At 37.9% G+C, this 17855-nt stretch overlaps 1 protein-coding gene across 12 annotated transcripts in view; it reads right to left on the bottom strand.

Annotated features, from left to right (window-relative positions):
- Positions 1–17855, bottom strand: part of SCMH1 (Scm polycomb group protein homolog 1) — a 186641-nt gene that overhangs the window by 92199 nt on the left and 76587 nt on the right. For 11 of the 12 annotated variants that reach the window (XM_047082518.1, XM_047082524.1, XM_047082528.1 and 8 more), the window contains one exon: positions 14687–14921. In XM_047082518.1, the coding sequence (XP_046938474.1) occupies positions 14687–14921 (235 nt within the window). Of the gene's footprint in view, positions 1–14682; positions 14922–17855 lie in introns of those variants that run through there. The other variant, XM_047082530.1, reaches the window with a different exon arrangement.

Here is a 17855-nt window from a genome sequence, read left to right as displayed (position 1 = left end):
CCCAACATGGAGCCCAAGGTGGGGCTTGAACTCATGAACCTGAGATCAAGACCTGAGATGAGATCAAGAGTCGGACACTTAACTGACTGAACCACCCAGGCACCCCCTGATCCCTTATTTATCCTTAGCTCTTATCATTGCCTGAATTTTCTCTCTTTTTTCCTTGTAATGTGTATGTCTTTTCCAACTAGAATTTAATTTCCGTGAGAGTTTTATTGAACAAAGGAAAAATCTCCACTTATTAAACAGGTACCAAGACTTGCTGGATACTTTATTATGTTATTCCACTTAATACTCAAAAACCAGGTATGGCAGAGTTTATGAAGGATCTGGCAGGCGACTGAAATTCAACGTTAAAAGTCAAGGTAGATTAACTTACCAATGGCCACATAACTAAACTTGTAAGTGGCTGAGCTAATATTACAAAGTCAGGTCTCTTTAATTCTAAACCCAGGCATGCTGCGAGTTTTCTGTGCTTACCTAGGATTTCTTTAAAATATTTATATGGAACCAGTTATAAAGAGCTTCCAGATATTCCCAAGACTGTGGGATTACTGAAGAAGTTAGGATCCATTTGTTTAACCTTGACCTGAGGAAGCTCTGGAACGAGATGTAGATCAGCAGGTCTAGAATTGAATCAGAGCTCATGCCCTCTGGTGGCAAGTAACAGAATAGCACTCACACCAGGAACCACATGGTTGTGGATCCCCACTCCCCACCCCACCATTCATTGTCCCGTATAATTCAAAGCTTTGTGAAGTTATTAGACTCTGTGGCCGTCAAGATGATTCCAAACTCATTCTCTTCTCCCAGAGGAGCTTTACATACATGTACATCCACAAATACATGTACAGAAATATGCCACTAAGTCACTGTACAATCCTGGACAACTCACTTCCCTTTCCCTGTTTGTGTATTTGTCAGATGAGGACACTGAACTAAAGCCAGGCTTCCAAACTGAGGTTGAGTACACCATCTCAGTTTTACCCCATGCATGAAAGAACACACAAGTAAAACTGGCAGAGAGGTGCTGAACACACTGTCTTCCCCGAGGAAGAAGTGAATACCCAACCTGACCATTTGGGGAGATTGGATTCCTTATAGTTCTCATAGGACTCCATCCCCATGTCACTGTTACAACCTCATATACACACTCAAACTAAGTTAATTCAGATTAATTTAATGGGCGGTTGTGACTAATCTTGAGATGATATATGTATGCATGGGTCTGTCAGGGTCCTTGCTGTAGAGAAGAAGGAGTTTAATGAATACTTAAAAAAATTTTTTTTTAACATTTATTTATTTTTGAGAGACAGAGACAGAGCATGAGCAAGGGAGGGGCAGAGAGAGAGGGAGACACAGAATCTGAAGCAGGCTCCAGGCTCTTAGCTGTCAGCACAGAGCCTGATGTGGGGCTTGAACTCATGAACCATGAGATCATGACCTGAGCCAAGGTTAGATTCATAACCAACTGAGCCACCCAGGTGCCCCTAATGAATACTTTTAAAATTATCTCTGCAAAATAAGCATTTAAGACACCAACAGTTAAAGTAATCTCTCTCTAAGATTTTGGGTTATTTCCACCCCCACAAGTTTCTTTTTTTATTTTTATTTATTTAAAAAAATTTTTTTTAATGTTTATTTCCTTTTGAGACAGAGCGCGAGGGAGGGGCAGAGAGAGAGGGAGACACATCATCTGAAACAGGCTCCAGGCTCTGAGCTGGCAGCACAGAACCCAATGCGGGACTCGAACCCATGAACCGTCAGATCATGACCTGAACCGAAGTCCGACTCTCAACTGACTGAGCCACCCAGGCGCCCCACCCCCACAGGTTTCTATAAAGAGCTTATATTTCTGTGATAAATGAGACGTTTATCTTTTTAAATCCCCCTTTCTACTGACAGGCCCTGGAGGCTACTTAGCAAATGAAAAGACAGATCAGTGACAGGAATATACAAAGGGTTCCTTTCAAGTCAAGGTACCACATATACCCACCCCAGAGCATGTGACCAAGTTTGCTGACCAGGCACTTTGTGCTGGGATCCTGACACACTTGACTAGGAGCCTCACCAGAAGCCAGGTTCTGTTTTAGACCAGGGACAATCCAACATGGACACTGGGATCCCCTGGGGAGCACTGAAGAATACATTGGTCCCAACCCCAGAAATTCAGATTTAACTGATCTGAGGTAAGGCCTACGCACTGAAAATTTTAAGAGCTCTCTGGGTGATTCTAACTGGCAGCCAAGTTTGAGAACCAGTGATCCAGACAGTCTTTTTTTTTTTTTTTAGAAGAAATAATCACAGTCTTGAGTAGTAGAATAGGTTAGTAAAACAACAGGGTGTGAGGAAAAGGTTGGCAGCATTGAGATAATAATGTCACCTGAAAATCATTCTACCTTTCCACCTTTCCCCCCGGAAGACTCTGGCAGGGGGGTACGAATGTTCCTATGTGAACAGAACACACACACATACACACAAAAACCATAAAAGATTTTACAGGAGAAGAAGGCTCTTCTAGAGCAATATTTCCCAAATATAGACCAATTTCATTAGAGTCTCGGGAGAGTCATTTTACCATGCAGAATCCCAAGCCCCATTACCTAGAGATTCTGATTCAGCAACTCTGGGGAGAGGTCCAGAGGAGGCCTGGGGAACATGAACACACACACATATATATGTATAATTATGTACATAATTTATTTAAACTTTATTTTGAAAAATCTTAAACCTAGAGAAAAGTAGCAAAAACAGTACATGAACAACTATGTATCCTTCACCCAGATTCAACAACTAATAACATTTCACCATATTTGCTTTCCATCTATCTACACACACTTTTTCGTCTGAACTATGAGAAAGTCAGAAACATAGTGACACTTCACCCCTAAATATACATCAGTACATTTGTCCTCAGAACAAGGACGTTCTCCTTTAAAACTGTAATACTGTCATTCCCAAGAAATTTAATTTAAAATATCCTCAACTGTCCCCCAAATGTCCTTTATAGCAGTTGAATTTTTTAAGTACAGGAGCGGAACGAGAATTACATATTGTATTTGGTTGTCCTGTTTCTTTAGCCTCCTTTAATCTAGGCCAACCCTGTTGTCTTCTGCTGGTTTTTCATGAAACTGATATTTTTGAAGACTGTGGGCTAGCTGTTTAATAGAATATCCCACAATTTGGATTTTTTTTTTCTGATTGTTTCCTTATGATTACATTCATGCTAAACAGTTCTGACAAAAATACAAGTGATGTTGAGTACTTCTCACTTCATTACTTTAAGAAGCACATAATGTGGTTTATCTAATTATCGATGATACTGAATTTGATCACTTGTTAAGGAGTGACTGACAGACTTCTCCATTATAATTTCCCTTTGTAATTAATAGGAAACATTGAGACTATGTGAATACCCTATTCTCCAATAAGCTTTTTTACCCTGTGGTTTTAGCACTCACTGATTATCCTTGCCTGAATCAATTAAAATGGTGGTTGCAAAATGGTAATTTTCTATCATTCTCTCTATACTTATTAGCTGACATTCTGCAATTAGACCTTTCCCTGCAACTCTAAAGTTTTTTATGTGTATCACTAGGGACCTATGGATGCCAATACCATTGTTCTCTTGTTTTCATTATTCTGTTTGTTACTCTTATTGTTCCAGTTTTGGCTGATCAGAGCCCCTTCAAGCTGGCTCCTGTGTCCTTCTGATATGTTTCTGTTCTTTAAGACTTCTTTTCTTTCTGGCATAATAGAATGTTCCAAATTCACCTTACACTTTCTCTTCTGCTCAGCCCTGGAATCAGTCATTTCTCCAAGGAGCCATGATTCCTTTTAGTGGAGAATGGGATTTAGAAACCACATTGCTACTGAGGTGTCATTACTTTTAGGCCTTTTCAATGAACAGAACTTATATCATTATAATACAAATATATATACATATACATATATATATGTATATGTATATGTGTGTGTGTGTGTGTGTGTATATATATATATATATATATATATATAATTATTTACACTTTTTAAAGTTAAGAGTTCATAATAGATACCTCCAATTCAAATTCTATACTACAGGGCTCTTCTTCATCTTCCCCCATCCTATATTTGTATCTTCTTTACTCACTTGCCCTATCCTCAATACACGCAAAATAGCTTCAGATTAAGGTAAAACTACTAACATTGTTAATAAAACATCAGGATTTATTTGAAGTTCCATTTTTTCTTTGAAGTGTGTCCCAATGTTATGATATACATTTGATACATAGTTCAGTTTGTTTCTGTTTGTAATCAATTTCAGAATATGATTTGTTCTTTTCTCTGGTTTAGTTTTATTTTTAAAGTAAAACATTTACATAATGCAAAAGTCAAGAGAATATAAAAGAGTATTCTCAGAGAAGTCTCATTCTCATTGCTATACTTTCCACACTATTCCTAGATACTCTCAATAGGTGACCTTTTCCTTATTTTCTGGTTTAGAAGAAAACATTCCTGTGTTTCTTCTCATAAAAATAAGTATATAAAATATGTAATTTCATGTATATTATAAAACGTGTGTGTATACATATTTCCCCTTCTCTTTCTCAAAAGTAAGTGGTATTAAATACATTCACATTGTTGTGCAACCATCACCACCATCCATCTCCAGAACTTCTTCATCTTCCCCAAGTGAACTCTGTACCCATTAAACAGTAATTTGCCATTCCTCCCTCCCCACCAGCTCCTGACAACCACCATTCTGTTTTCTGTCTCTATAAGTTTGCCTGTATTATGTATCTCCTATAAGTGGGATCATACAGTGTCTGTCCTCTTGCAACTGGCTTATTTCACTTAGCATAATGTCTTCAAGATTCATCTACATTGTCGCACGGGGTAGAATCTCCTTCCTTTTTAAGGTTCAGTAATATTCTGTTGTATGCATATACCACATTTTGTTGACCCATTCTTCCACGGATAGACACTTCGGTTGCTTCAACCTTTTGGCTATTGTGAATAATGCTGCTAAACATAGGTATACTAATATCTGCTTAAATCCCTACTTTTAATTGTTTTGTCTATATACCCAGAAGTGGAAATGCTGAATCATATGGTAATTCTACTTTTAACTTAAAAAAAAATTTTTTTTAATGTTTATTTATTATTGAAAGACAGAGAGAGACAGAGTGTGAGCAGGGGAGGGGCAGGGAGAGAGGGAGACACAGAATCCGAAGCAGGCTCCAGGCTCTGAGCTGTCAGTTGAGCGGGGCTCGAACTCATGGACCGTGAGATCATGACCTGCGCTGAAGTCAGACACTTAACTGACTGAGCCACCCAGGCGCCCCTATAAGTATATCTTTATGCCAGTACTACATGTCTTATTGTTGCTTTGTAATAAGTTTTGAAATCAGGAAATGTTGAGTCTTTAGTAGTGTGCTAATTTTCGTCAAAGGTCAGACGACTTTCTTCCTTATAGCTATCTTTTTTTGTTTGTTTTTGTTTTTTTTTTAAGTTTATTTTGAGAGAGAAAGAGTACATGAGAGCATGAGCCGGGAGGAAGAGGAGGAGAGAGGGGGAGAGAGGGAGAGAGAGACAGAGAGAGAGAATATGAATCCCAAGTAGGCTCCTTGCTGTCAGCCCAGAGCCCAACTGGGGCTCAATCTCATGAACTGTGAGATCATGACCTGAACTGTAATCAAGAGTCAAATGCTTAACTGACTGAGCCACCCAAGCATCCCTGTTATAACTATCTTAATATGGTGAATTTCATTAATGATTTTTCTAAAGTTAAATCTTTTTATTCCAGAAAAAAAAAAACCCACTAATTTGCTTTGATAAATTATTGTTTTAAATGTGTTGAATTCTCACTTCTCATATTTTACTTAGGATTTTTGTAACAAAATTTATATATGAAACTGTATGTGTGTGTGTGTGTGTGTGTGTGTGTGTGTGTGTGTGTGTGTGTGTGTTTAAATCAGGCTTAGGTATCAAAATTCTACCTACTTCATAAAAAGAAATCTGTATGTTTTCCTATTTTTCTATGATATGTATGGAGCTGAACTGTCCAGTAGACAGTCACCAGCCACATAAGGCTTTTTAACTTTAAATTACAATTACACAAAATTAAAAATCCTTAGTTGCAGTAGCCATATGTGGCTAGACAGCACAGATATAAAACATTTCCATCGTCACAGAAGTTCTGTTGGGTATCACTGACCTCTAGCAATTTAAGTAGTAGATAATCTGGTCTTTAAAGTTTGTAGGACTCCCCTGTAGAATAATCTGCACTTAAGTGCTCTGCTGCAGGTGTAGTTCTTTGAAATTTTTCATATGTTTTCTACATACCTGTTTAAATATTGTAATGCTATTGGGTTCAGATTTTACAAATAGTATTTTCCTACTTCACCTCACTTTTCTAATTTATTTACACAGAGTTATTTCCCCCCTTTGTCATCTCTACTTTTGTGTATCTGTGCTTATTCCTTTTCTTTAGTAGGCTAACTACTTAGTTTGTGTATCTTGTGTATTTTCCTCCCAAAGGACTGGCATTTTGACTTATTGCTTTTCTATTTTCCACCTCGTTAACTTTTGCTTTTACCTTTCTTTTTTCTTTTTCCTTTTTGTTTTCTTTGTGTCGTGACTCTTCTTCTAGCTTTTTGAATTGGGAATTTAAATCCTTAATTTTTATCCTTCCATTTTTATTGATGTCAAGTATTTAAATCTATCAGTTTTCTTTCAACCATTGCTTTAACTGATCTCAAAATTCTGATACGTGTTTATTAATTATTTTTTTAGGAGTTTTGCAATTTTGGTTTATATCTCCCTTTTCACACAAGAGTTGTTTAGAGTTTTAGATTTCAATGTAGAAGGATATTCACCAGGAAACAGAGTGTGATATGTGTACACATACGTGATCTACCTTATTCATTAAAGACTTCAATACCTTTAACTTTTGTCCTCTTGGCCTGCCTTGCCTTGAGAGGTGTGTTAAATCTATCAGTGTGTTTGTCTCTCTTTGCATCTACAATCATTTCCATTTTACGAAGACACATTCTTTGTAATTTGGTTCCAAAATATCTTTAATTATTATATTTTCATTGTGAATTGTGTCACCATTAAGCATTATAAAGTGGCTTCTTTTGTTGAATGCATCCTGGTCTGAATTCTTTTTTTTTGTTTTTAAATTATTTTTGTGTGAGAAAGTGAGAAAGGGAGAGAGAGACAAAGAGAGAGTGCAAGTATGAGTGGGGGAGGGGCGGGGGGTGCGGGTGGACAGAGGATCCCCAACGCTGACATCAATGAGTCCGATGCGGGGCTCAAACTTACGAACTGTGAAATCATGACCTCGGCCAAAGCTGGACACTCAACTGACTGAGCCACCCAGGCACCCCTCTTGGTCTGAATTCTGCCTTGTCTAATGTCAGAATTGTAGTATCTGTTATTGTATTGTTTGACTTTCCTTTTCATACCCTTAACCATCCTTTTATTTTTAGTCTTTCTCATTTATTTGACTTTAGGTATGTTTCCTGTACACAGTATAAAGGTGGGTTTGACTCTGAGTACCAATCTGAATTTTTTTTTTTTTAATTTTTTTTAACGTTTATTTATTTTTGAGACAGAGAGAGACAGAGCATGAACGGGGGAGGGGCAAAGAGAGAGGGAGACACAGAATTGGAAGCAGGCTCCAGGCTCTGAGCCATCAGCCCAGAGCCCGATGCGGGGCTCGAACTCATGGACCGCGAGATCGTGACCTGAGCTGAAGTCGGACGCCCAACCGACTGAGCCACCCAGGCGCCCCTGAATTTTTTTTCTTTGAATAGGTCAGTTAAGACTATTTATATTTATTAATATAAATCACACATTTGGTTTCAACCCTGTCACATTAGGTTTTATTGACTGTGCTTTCCATATTTAGTTCATCTCCTTCTCTGTGTGGTCTGTTTCTTGATCTTTTTGCTCCTTTGTTATTAAGGAAGTTTTGGAATTTTATTTTAGTAGTTACCTTTATACTAACATATTTTATAGTATCCTTAATCTACCTTTTCCTCATTTAGGCTTCTATTTGGTTTATCAGTTTTAGGTGATATCCTTTGATCCCATCTAAGGATATTACAGGAGGGAGGAAGTTTGCTTCCTACTTCTGGTGTGAATGCTTGGTGGGATCCTGCAGCAATCCCACCTTCTCTCTTGACCATATTCTGCAGTTCACAACAGCCAGTAATATCAGTAGCCAGCACCACGACCACCACCACCTTGCTCCACTTAAATGGCTTTATAGCACTCCAGAGAGACATCTCTCCATGAACAGCTTTCCCCAGAGGCACCCCTGAAGGCAAATTTCTAGCAAGGTCCACTGCTGTGGCACCACAGTGACTTCTCTCGTACAGGGAGCCACAGCTGCGTCCCCTCCAACAAGGTCTACATATCAGCCCTGAGGATGGGAGAGGGGAGGCTCCTCCTTGGGCCCTCTATCTCAGCTCCAGTGTAGTGGCCTGCCCTTGCGTCTGCTCTTATATTCATTAGAGTTCTCTTTCCTTTTGACTAGCCAAACACACCAATACCCCAAGCCTGTGTTACAGTTAATAATTATATTAAACTTTCTGTGTTCAAATTACTGTGTGGGTTCTCTCTTTTCATTGGACCCAGACTGATACCATACTGTTCTATCCCGTCTCCACCTTTGTTTTTGTCTTAGATTGATCATTCCTTGTTTGGATGAAGCTCTTTCTGTATGTAACTCATTCCTCCGGTAGGGCTTGGGTTACAGCATTTCCTAAGCTCCTGTATGCTGAACACATTTCAGTATAATCTCAATACCCAAAAAACAGCTTGTATAGATATAAAACCCCACGCTCTTATTTTCTTTCCTTGAATTTCTTAAAAACACCACTCTACTTTGTCTTGCTTTGTACTTTGCTATAGCAAAGGATGATGCAAACTTGACTTTCTTTCCCTTGTAAATAATTTGGCCTTTTTTCTGGAGGCTTAGAGGAAATTTTTCTTTATTCTTAGAATGTAATAGTTTTCCTAGAACAGATCTTAGAGTAACCAATCTGAATCAATTTTTCCAGGAATAAGGTAGGCCCTTTCAAAATAGAAGTTTGGGTTTTAATTTTTGAAAAATTTAAGGGGCGCCTGGGTGGCGCAGTCGGTTAAGCGTCCGACTTCAGCCAGGTCACGATCTCGCGGTCCGCGAGTTCGAGCCCCGCGTCGGGCTCTGGGCTGATGGCTCAGAGCCTGGAGCCTGTTTCCGATTCTGTGTCTCCCTCTCTCTCTGCCCCTCCCCCGTTCATGCTCTGTCTCTCTCTGTCCCAAAAATAAATAAACGTTGAAAAAAAAAAATTTAAAAAAAAAAAAAATAAAAAAAAATAAAAAAAAAAGAAAAATTTAAGTATTAATTCTGGTTCATTCCTTTGTTTATCTTCTTCAGAGACTCCAATAATACATGCATACATACATTTACACATACACATTGAATCTTTGTTGACTATGTTCTATATCCAACAGTTCCTTTCTGATACTTTTTAACCTTTTCTAATATTTATTTTTATTCTCTTGGCTGTTTTTATTTCTCTTCTCAATGTCCCTTATTACATTTTCAGTTAAACCTGTGTCCATTGGGCACCCTGGAATTGAGTCAATTGAGATTATTTTGTCTTTCTTCAATTTTTTTCTTGAGTTTGGACAATTCCATTTTTACATCTTCCTGTCTATTGTGCATTTCTAGTCTGACTTTTAAAATTTATGATTCATGGTATTTTTTTCATATCTGTCAATACTTGTTTAATTCAAGTTGGGTTGTTGTGCAATAGTTTTCTTCTGGTTAGTCACTGATTTTGGCAGAATTTTTAACAGTTAAAATGGTTTTAGCCTCATCTTTGCTTTTTGTCAGATAGAAGCTTTTTATAGGTGTCGATTGCTATTTCCTAATCATTTGAAATGTCTGATATTTTCCTGGACCAGCAAAAACAGGAGGTTCTATTTTGGCAGGGATCTCGGGTTATGAATTTTCTGTTGACCTAATGAAATGCAGTTTCTTTAGTAGATGAGGCTGTTGGGATGGGAAGTGTCTGATGTGTCTTTTGGCTTTATGATTCTCTTCTGTTTCTGTATAATTCTGAATTACAATCCCCTGCTTTTCCTTCAATATGTCTACCCTCCTCCAAAGGTAGTTGTCTTCTCAAGAGTGCTATCTCTAGTCCCTCAATCCAGACTTTCAAACCACTGGCTTCCTTTGGATTCTCCAGTAGGGAAGTAGGTCTTAGCTCTGTTCTCAGTATTTCCCACTCTAAATGGGCCTATATTTTCCTGGAGGTGATTTTGACTGTGTTAGGTCTCTACTGCCCTCTCCCTTTTAAATGCAATTTCTAACCACATAAAACTATTCATTCTGGTATGAGTCAGGTATTAGCTCTAATGGTTTCAGATCTTTATATCTGAAAATGTAATTAAAATCTGTGGTGTTCTTGACTCTCAGTTATGTTTTTAAAAAAAAATTTTTTTTTTCAACGTTTATTTATTTTTGGGACAGAGAGAGACAGAGCATGAACGGGGGAGGGGCAGAGAGAGGTAGACACAGAATCGGAAACAGGCTCCAGGCTCTGAGCCATCAGCCCAGAGCCCGACGCGGGGCTCGAACTCACGGACTGCGAGATCGTGACCTGGCTGAAGTCGGACACTTAACCGACTGCGCCACCCAGGCGCCCCGACTCTCAGTTATGTTTAAACATGAATTAGGGGTGGTTTGGTTTCCTTTTGGATTTGTACATTTCTAGAGAAGTTACTGAAAGATTGATGTGAGGGTTAGGGGCACTGACATGCACCCCCTCATGCAGTCAAAAATTGCGTAGAATCTTTGACTTCCCCCAAACTTTACTAATAGCCTACTGTTGACCAGAAGCCTTAATGATAATGTGAAGAGTTGATTAACACATATTTTGTGTGCTATATGTATTATATAGTGTATTTTTATAATAAAGGAAGGTAGAAAGAAGAAAATGTTACTAAGAAAATATTAAGGAAGAGAAAATACATTTATAGTACTGTACTGTATTTACAGAAATAAATTTGTGTATAAGTGGAGCTGTGTAGTTCAAGCCTGTGTTGTTCAAGGGTCAACTCTACTTTTTAATAGCCTATCAAGATGTTTCCAAATAGCAATTCATCAAGCAGGTTGAGAATAATACAGTACTATTTAGCTATAAAAAGGAATGAAGAATATCTCCATGCTACTAAGAAGTCATCTTTAGGGTATTTCATTAAGTGGCAAAAAGTAAGGTTAAGACCAATATGTATAGTATGCTGTCATTTATATAAGAAGGTGGGAAATACCTTATGTATTTTGTACACACACAGACACACACACAGGATATTTGTATTTTTAAAAAATGGGAATATAGACAGGGGCTACCTATGGCAGAAGAAGGGAAGAAAGTGAAGGCGATTTCTCTCAATATACTTCCCTTTACAGATTTGACTTTAAGAATGATGTGTATCACATATACATTTATAAAGAAAAATTTCCAAGAAGCAATCTCTAAAAATAAAAAACAATACAACAAATGAACCCAGGTTTATACCAAGTTGGTGGCACTGCCACCCAGAGAGAAACTAATCCAAGCAAACTTATAATATATTGACTATCCTTCATTGGAGGGTAGGAAAACAAGAAATGCAAGTAACTCAAACACTGTCAGTAATGATAATGGTGGTAAGTGTTGCTACTGTTATTCTGAGACTGTTGTCCTGTGTACTATAATAGGATAAAACAACTGAGTTATTTTGCTAGTGACATGGAGAACTAGGGTTTTGTTGTGGTATAAAGGAGATACAGATTAAAGACAGCAAAGATAAAGTAAATAAAAGCACCATTTGTCCCGAACTTTAGTACGAAGTATCAATATGAACTAATGATTTTCTCTTAATAATAATAATAGTAACAGTAATAATAACAATAAGGCAGTTCCTATCTCTCTATATCAAAAAGATGTAGAAAGAATGACCAACCCAGTAGCACTGAGTACTCTAGGATTCAGATAATAGTCTCTAAATACCATTTTCCACTAAGAAGAACCGGAAGAACTGGGCATCTAAAAGAAACAGCTGATTCCATATTTGAGGCAGATAATTTAAAAGATGAGCCTGGCACTTGTTGAGATGAGCACTGGACATTATTATATGTAAGTGATGAATCACTGGGTCCTACTCCAGGAACCAATACTACATTGTATGTGAACTAACTTGAATTAAAAAAAAAAAAAAAAAAAGATGAGTCTGGAAGATTTTGAAATTTCAAAAATCCAACACAGCTATCAAACAATGAAGTGTCAGAAGACTGGATGCCTGGGTGGCTCAGTCCATCAAGCACCCGACTCATGATCTCAGGATCATGAGATCGAGCACCGTGTCGGGCGCTGCACTGGGTGTGGAGCCTGCTTGAGATTCTCACTCTCTCTCCCTCTACCCTCCCCCGCTGCACTGTGCTGCCACTGGTGCACTCTCTCTCTCTCTCTCTAAAAAAGAAAAGAAAAGAAAAGAAAAGAAAAGAAAAGAAAAGAAAAGAAAAGAAAAGGAAAGGAAAGGAAAGAAAAGAAAAGAAAAAGAAAAGAAAGGAAGAAAGAAAGAAAAAGAAAAGGAAAAAAAAAGTGTCAGGAAATCATTTGGAAATCATTTGATGAGGCTCCTATGCAGCCGATGGGACAAATCAAGAATCAGTAAGGACAATTAGTGTAATGGAATGAAACATGTCAAATATGTAAGAATCCTTGGGTTTATGATACTAAGTAACGATAACAACAAAAACGTCCTTAAATATTTTTGGAGGATGGTAGTAAACTAATTCATTATTTTGAAAATTGGTAAAGAATCAAGCATTTAAGCTTTCTTCCATGAACTATAACCTCACAATAACCAAAAATGTGATGAAAGTTTAATAGATATATTCCATTTAATTTATGTGGACAGAACTGTAAGATTAAAATTTCCCATTTTGCAACCATAATGAATTGATTGCTCTATATCAGGAGTCAGCAAATTATAGCCAGCAGGCCAGTCATCTGTTTTTGTAAATATAAGATTTTATTGGAACACAGCCTTGCCCATGTATTTATGTATTGTCTGTGGCTATTTTTGTATTACAATGACAAAGCTGACTAGTTGTAACAGAGAATGTATGGCCCATAAACCTGAAAGTTTTACTGTTTAACTCTTTAAGAAAATCTGTCAACCCTTGATCTAGACCACAAACAGTAACAGCTGCTACATTATAAAATGAGAGAAATGAGACCATATATATATATATCCTTCCCAACAGAAGTAAACACCACTACCTGTGAAATGTTCTTATGAAAAAATTGAACCTGAACCTGATCAAGCCTCAAGATCTAGCTGACAATTTCTAGAAAAGAGAGAACATGCAAATGTGTCAAATGTTACCATAGAGATACAATCAGCAAAATCTAATTGTGGGAGATAATTAAAGACAAATTACTTAGATTTTTCAACAAATAAATTGCAAGAAAAAAATAAGAGAGAAAGAGAACCCATAGATTAAAAGAGACTTAAAGGACATGTCAACCAAGTGCAATATGTGCATCTTATTTGAATCCTGATTCAAAGGAACTAATAAAGAGAAAGAGAGAGGAGACAGACAGACAGACAACAGGGAAAATTTAAACACTGAGTAAATATTAGTTGGTATTAAGGAATTATCGTTAGTTTATAAACACATGATAATGTTATTATGATTGTTTTAAAAATATTATCTACGAGACATAGATACCAAATATTTAATGACAGAATGATACTATGTTGGGGCAACAGGGCAGGAGGGGGCAGGAAATATGTGCAGATACAAATAAAACATGATCAATTATGTGTTGATAATTACCAAGGATAAAGAGTACATGGACATTCACTGTGCTATTCTTGTGACTTCTCTGTGTTTGGAATTTTATTACAAATAAATTTTTTAAATGGGGGATAATTCAGTAACCACCTGGGGATTTCCTGCAAATGTCATCTGTCCTCTAATGCTCAATTAATTTAGCACAACCCCCTGAGGGGAACATAGCCCACAGCTCATAACCCATCTCTCTCTATTCTCTGTTGAGACTCATTGCAATAGTGACTGATAGTAATTGATGAGATGGGCTGAGTCACTTATACTGAGGGGAAAAAACAAAAAGATAAATCTGACCTTGAGAAGAAAATTCTAGTGGGGTTATTAGTTTAAGTAAAATAACACATTTTACTTAACAACTGATTCAAAGTGAGAAAATTACAAGGACCAAATGAGAATTTAAGGAAAAGGAGATAAGGAACCTCTGTATCGGTCATCTTGTTACTGAAAGATTTTTCTCTCACCTCTGGTTATCCTTGTAGGATTTGGTAAAATCCTTTATGGTTTTTTGAGGCAGGCTAAATGGTAAAACCTCCTTCCACTCTCTCAGGGTAACTGGGAACTGATGAAAGGTGTGGTTTCGAGTTAGAAAAAGGAGAGCTTAAGAAATAAGCTTGGATATCATAAGTTAATGTAGAGATGGACATGTCCATATTTTATAGCACATTTCATTTTGGTAGGCCTTTTCTTTTGGCCATATGAAAGAGAAGAATAGGCAGGGGACCCTAGGCTTTCCTGTAACAGGATGTAGCATTCTGGGAAGATAACTAATTGGCTAAGGAAGGCTTGGGTCTAGTTACTCACCCAGAGGGGGCTGCAGCATACCCCCATTCTTCTCACAGTTCCCAATAGGCTGGATTTCAGATGAGTCAACCAGCCGCCAGAAGTCATTCTTGTTGTCACTGCCATCAAGGCGAAGGCGGAGCCGGGCACCTGTCAGTCCAACTACTGTCGCAATACACGTGGATGTGGTATTCCTGGGGTCCTGCGCTTCCAATTTCATGCTGATCTTGAACTCGTTGCTTGGAGGTGTGTAGGACTGAGAAAAACAAGCCATGGGGATTAGGCAGACTAAGAGTATAAGGCATTTTCAGTAAAGACGTTAAGAGATAGAGACTGAAAATTTAATGCTTTGTACTGAAATTGGTTACAGTGGGGCCCAGGACAAGCACCTTGAACTATTCCCTGATACTTAGGAAGGATTTCATGTAAAAGAAACACTGGAAGGTAAGATGAAGGGGAAAAAATTTACTTTCCACAAAAGCATCAAATATTGACTCACACCAGTAAGAAAAGCACAGCAGTGTCTCAAATGGTCCTGACTTAAATGCTTCTTCATCCTGTCTTCTCTAACATCCTAACTCTCCAGGTGTTCATAACATTTTCTTCTCAGAAATCATCCTATTAAACTTGCACATCCTTAATGTCTCTTCATGGAGCGTTTCAGTATGCAGGTTTGTGTATTCATCACACAGGCCCAAAGACTATTTTTCTCATTTTGACATTAACTTAGAAATCAATTCACAGTTTTAAAAACAATTTTAAGTTATAATCGACATACCATAAACTATACACTTTGTTAAATCTTGACATACGTATACACCCATGACACCATATATATCACATACACCTTGAAACCATCATCATAATCAAGATAATGAACATGGACACACTCCCAAGTTTTTTCATGTCCCTTTATAATTCTTCTTTCTGGCCCTTCCCAGACCCCTGTCCCCAGGCAAACATTGGTTACTTTCTCTCACTGTAGATTGACTGGTTTGCATTTCTTCCTCTTAAGTGGAATCAGAATAAACTCTGTTTGTGTTTGTCTAGCTTCTTTCACCCAGCATAATTATTCTGATATTCATCCCTATTGTTGAATGTATCAATAACTCATTTTTAAAAAAAAATTTTTTTAGAATGAAATCTGGCCGTTTGTAGCAACGTGGATGGAACTGGAGGGTGTTATGCTAAGTAAAATAAGTCAGGCAGAGAAAGACAGATATCTTATGTTTTCACTCCTATGTGGATCCTGAGAAACTTAACAGAAGACCAAGGGGGAGGGGAAGGGGGAAAAAAAAGTTACAGAGAGGGAAGGAGGCAAACCATAAGAGACTCTTAAATACTGAGAACAAACTGAGGGTTGATGGGGGTTGGGGGAGAGGGGAAATTGGGTGATGGGCATCGAGGAGGGCACCTGTTGGGGTGAGCACTGGGTGTTGTATGGAAACCAATTTGACAATATATAAAAATAAAAATTAATTTTTTTAAATATATACTCCATTTTTTTTAAACACTTTATTTTTTCAAAGCAGTTTTAGGTTCAGAAGAAAACCGACAGGAAGGTAAAGAGATTTCCCATATATACTCAGCCCCAACACATGCATAGTCTCCCCTGTTATTGACACCCCTCACCACAGTGGTACATTTGTTACAAATGATGAACTTATATTGACACATCATAATTATCCAAAGTCCACACGTCACATTAGGGTTCTCTCCTGGTGTTGTACCTTCTGTGGGTTTGGTCAAATGTATAATGGCGTGTGTTTATCATTATAGGATCATACAAAATAGTTTAACTGTCTTAAAAATCCTCAGTGTTCTGTCAATTCATCCCTCACTCACCCACCCACTGGCAGCCACTGATCTTCTTAGGGTCTCTATAGTTTTGCAGCCTTTTCAGGCTGGCTTCTTTCCGTCAGTAATAGGCATTTAAGTTTCCTCCATGTCTGCTCATGGCTTGGTAGCTCATTTCTTTTTAGGGCTTATATTCTGTTGTTTGGCTATACCACATTTTTTTCATTCACCTACTGAAGGGCATCTTGGTTGCTTCCAAGTTTTGGCAGTTATGAATAAAAGTGCAACAAACATCTACGTGCAGGTTTTTTGCTGGTGTAAGTTTTTAAGTCATCTGAGTAAATACCAAAGAATATGGTTGCTCGATCTCATAGTAAGAGTATGTCTTGTTTCATAAGAAATCACCACACTATCTTACAAAAATGGTTATGCAATTTCGCGTTACCACAATAAACGAATTCCTGTTGCCCACATCCTTGCTCACATTTGTCGGTATCAGTGTTTTCTGGATTTTGGCCATTCTAATAGGTGTGTAGTGGCATCCCACTACTGTTAATTCGTATTTCTCTGATGACATATGATGTGGAGTATCTTTTCACATGCTTTTTTTGTCATCTGCATGTCCTCTTTCGTGAGAAGTCTAAGATCTTTGGCCCATTTTTTAAATCAAGTTGTTTCATTTCTTGACACTTCAAGTGTTCTTTGCAGGTTTTGGGTAACATTCCTTTACCAGATATGCCTTTTCCAAATATTTTCTCCCAGTCTGTGGCTTGTCCTCTTATTCTCTTGACAGTGTCATTCACGGAGGCAGGTTTTAATTTTAACGAAGTCCAGCTTATCAATGATTTCTTTTATGGATCATGTCTTTAGTGTCGTATCCAAAAAGTCATCGCCACACCCAAGGCCATCTTGTTTTTCCCCTAGGTTATCTTCTAGTTTTATAGTTTTGGGTTATATATTTAGTCTGTGGTCTGTTTTGCACTAACTTTTGTGAAGGATATAAGGTTTCAGTCTAGGTTCCTTTTTTTTTTTTTGCATGTGGCTGTCCAGTTAAGCACTATTTGCTGAAAAAACTATCTTAGGTCCATGGTATTGCCTTTGCTCCTTTGTCAAAGACCAGTTGCCTATACTTACGTGGGGCTATTCCTTGGCTCTCTGTTCTGTTCCACAGATCCATCTGGTTCTTCTTTTGCAAACAGCACACTGTCTTGATTCCTGTTTCTTTATTTTTTTTTTTTAAATTTTTTTTTCAACGTTTTTTATTTATTTTTGGGACAGAGAGAGACAGAGCATGAACGGGGGAGGGGCAGAGAGAGAGGGAGACACAGAATCGGAAACAGGCTCCAGGCTCCGAGCCATCAGCCCAGAGCCTGACGCGGGGCTCGAACTCACG

Source organism: Lynx rufus, unplaced genomic scaffold (genome assembly GCF_022079265.1).
Source record: "Lynx rufus isolate CCGP_SWC_20201006 ecotype Redwood Valley unplaced genomic scaffold, mLynRuf1.p SCAF_2, whole genome shotgun sequence".
NCBI lineage: Eukaryota > Metazoa > Chordata > Mammalia > Carnivora > Felidae > Lynx > Lynx rufus.
This window is presented reverse-complemented; position numbering and strand designations above follow the sequence as displayed.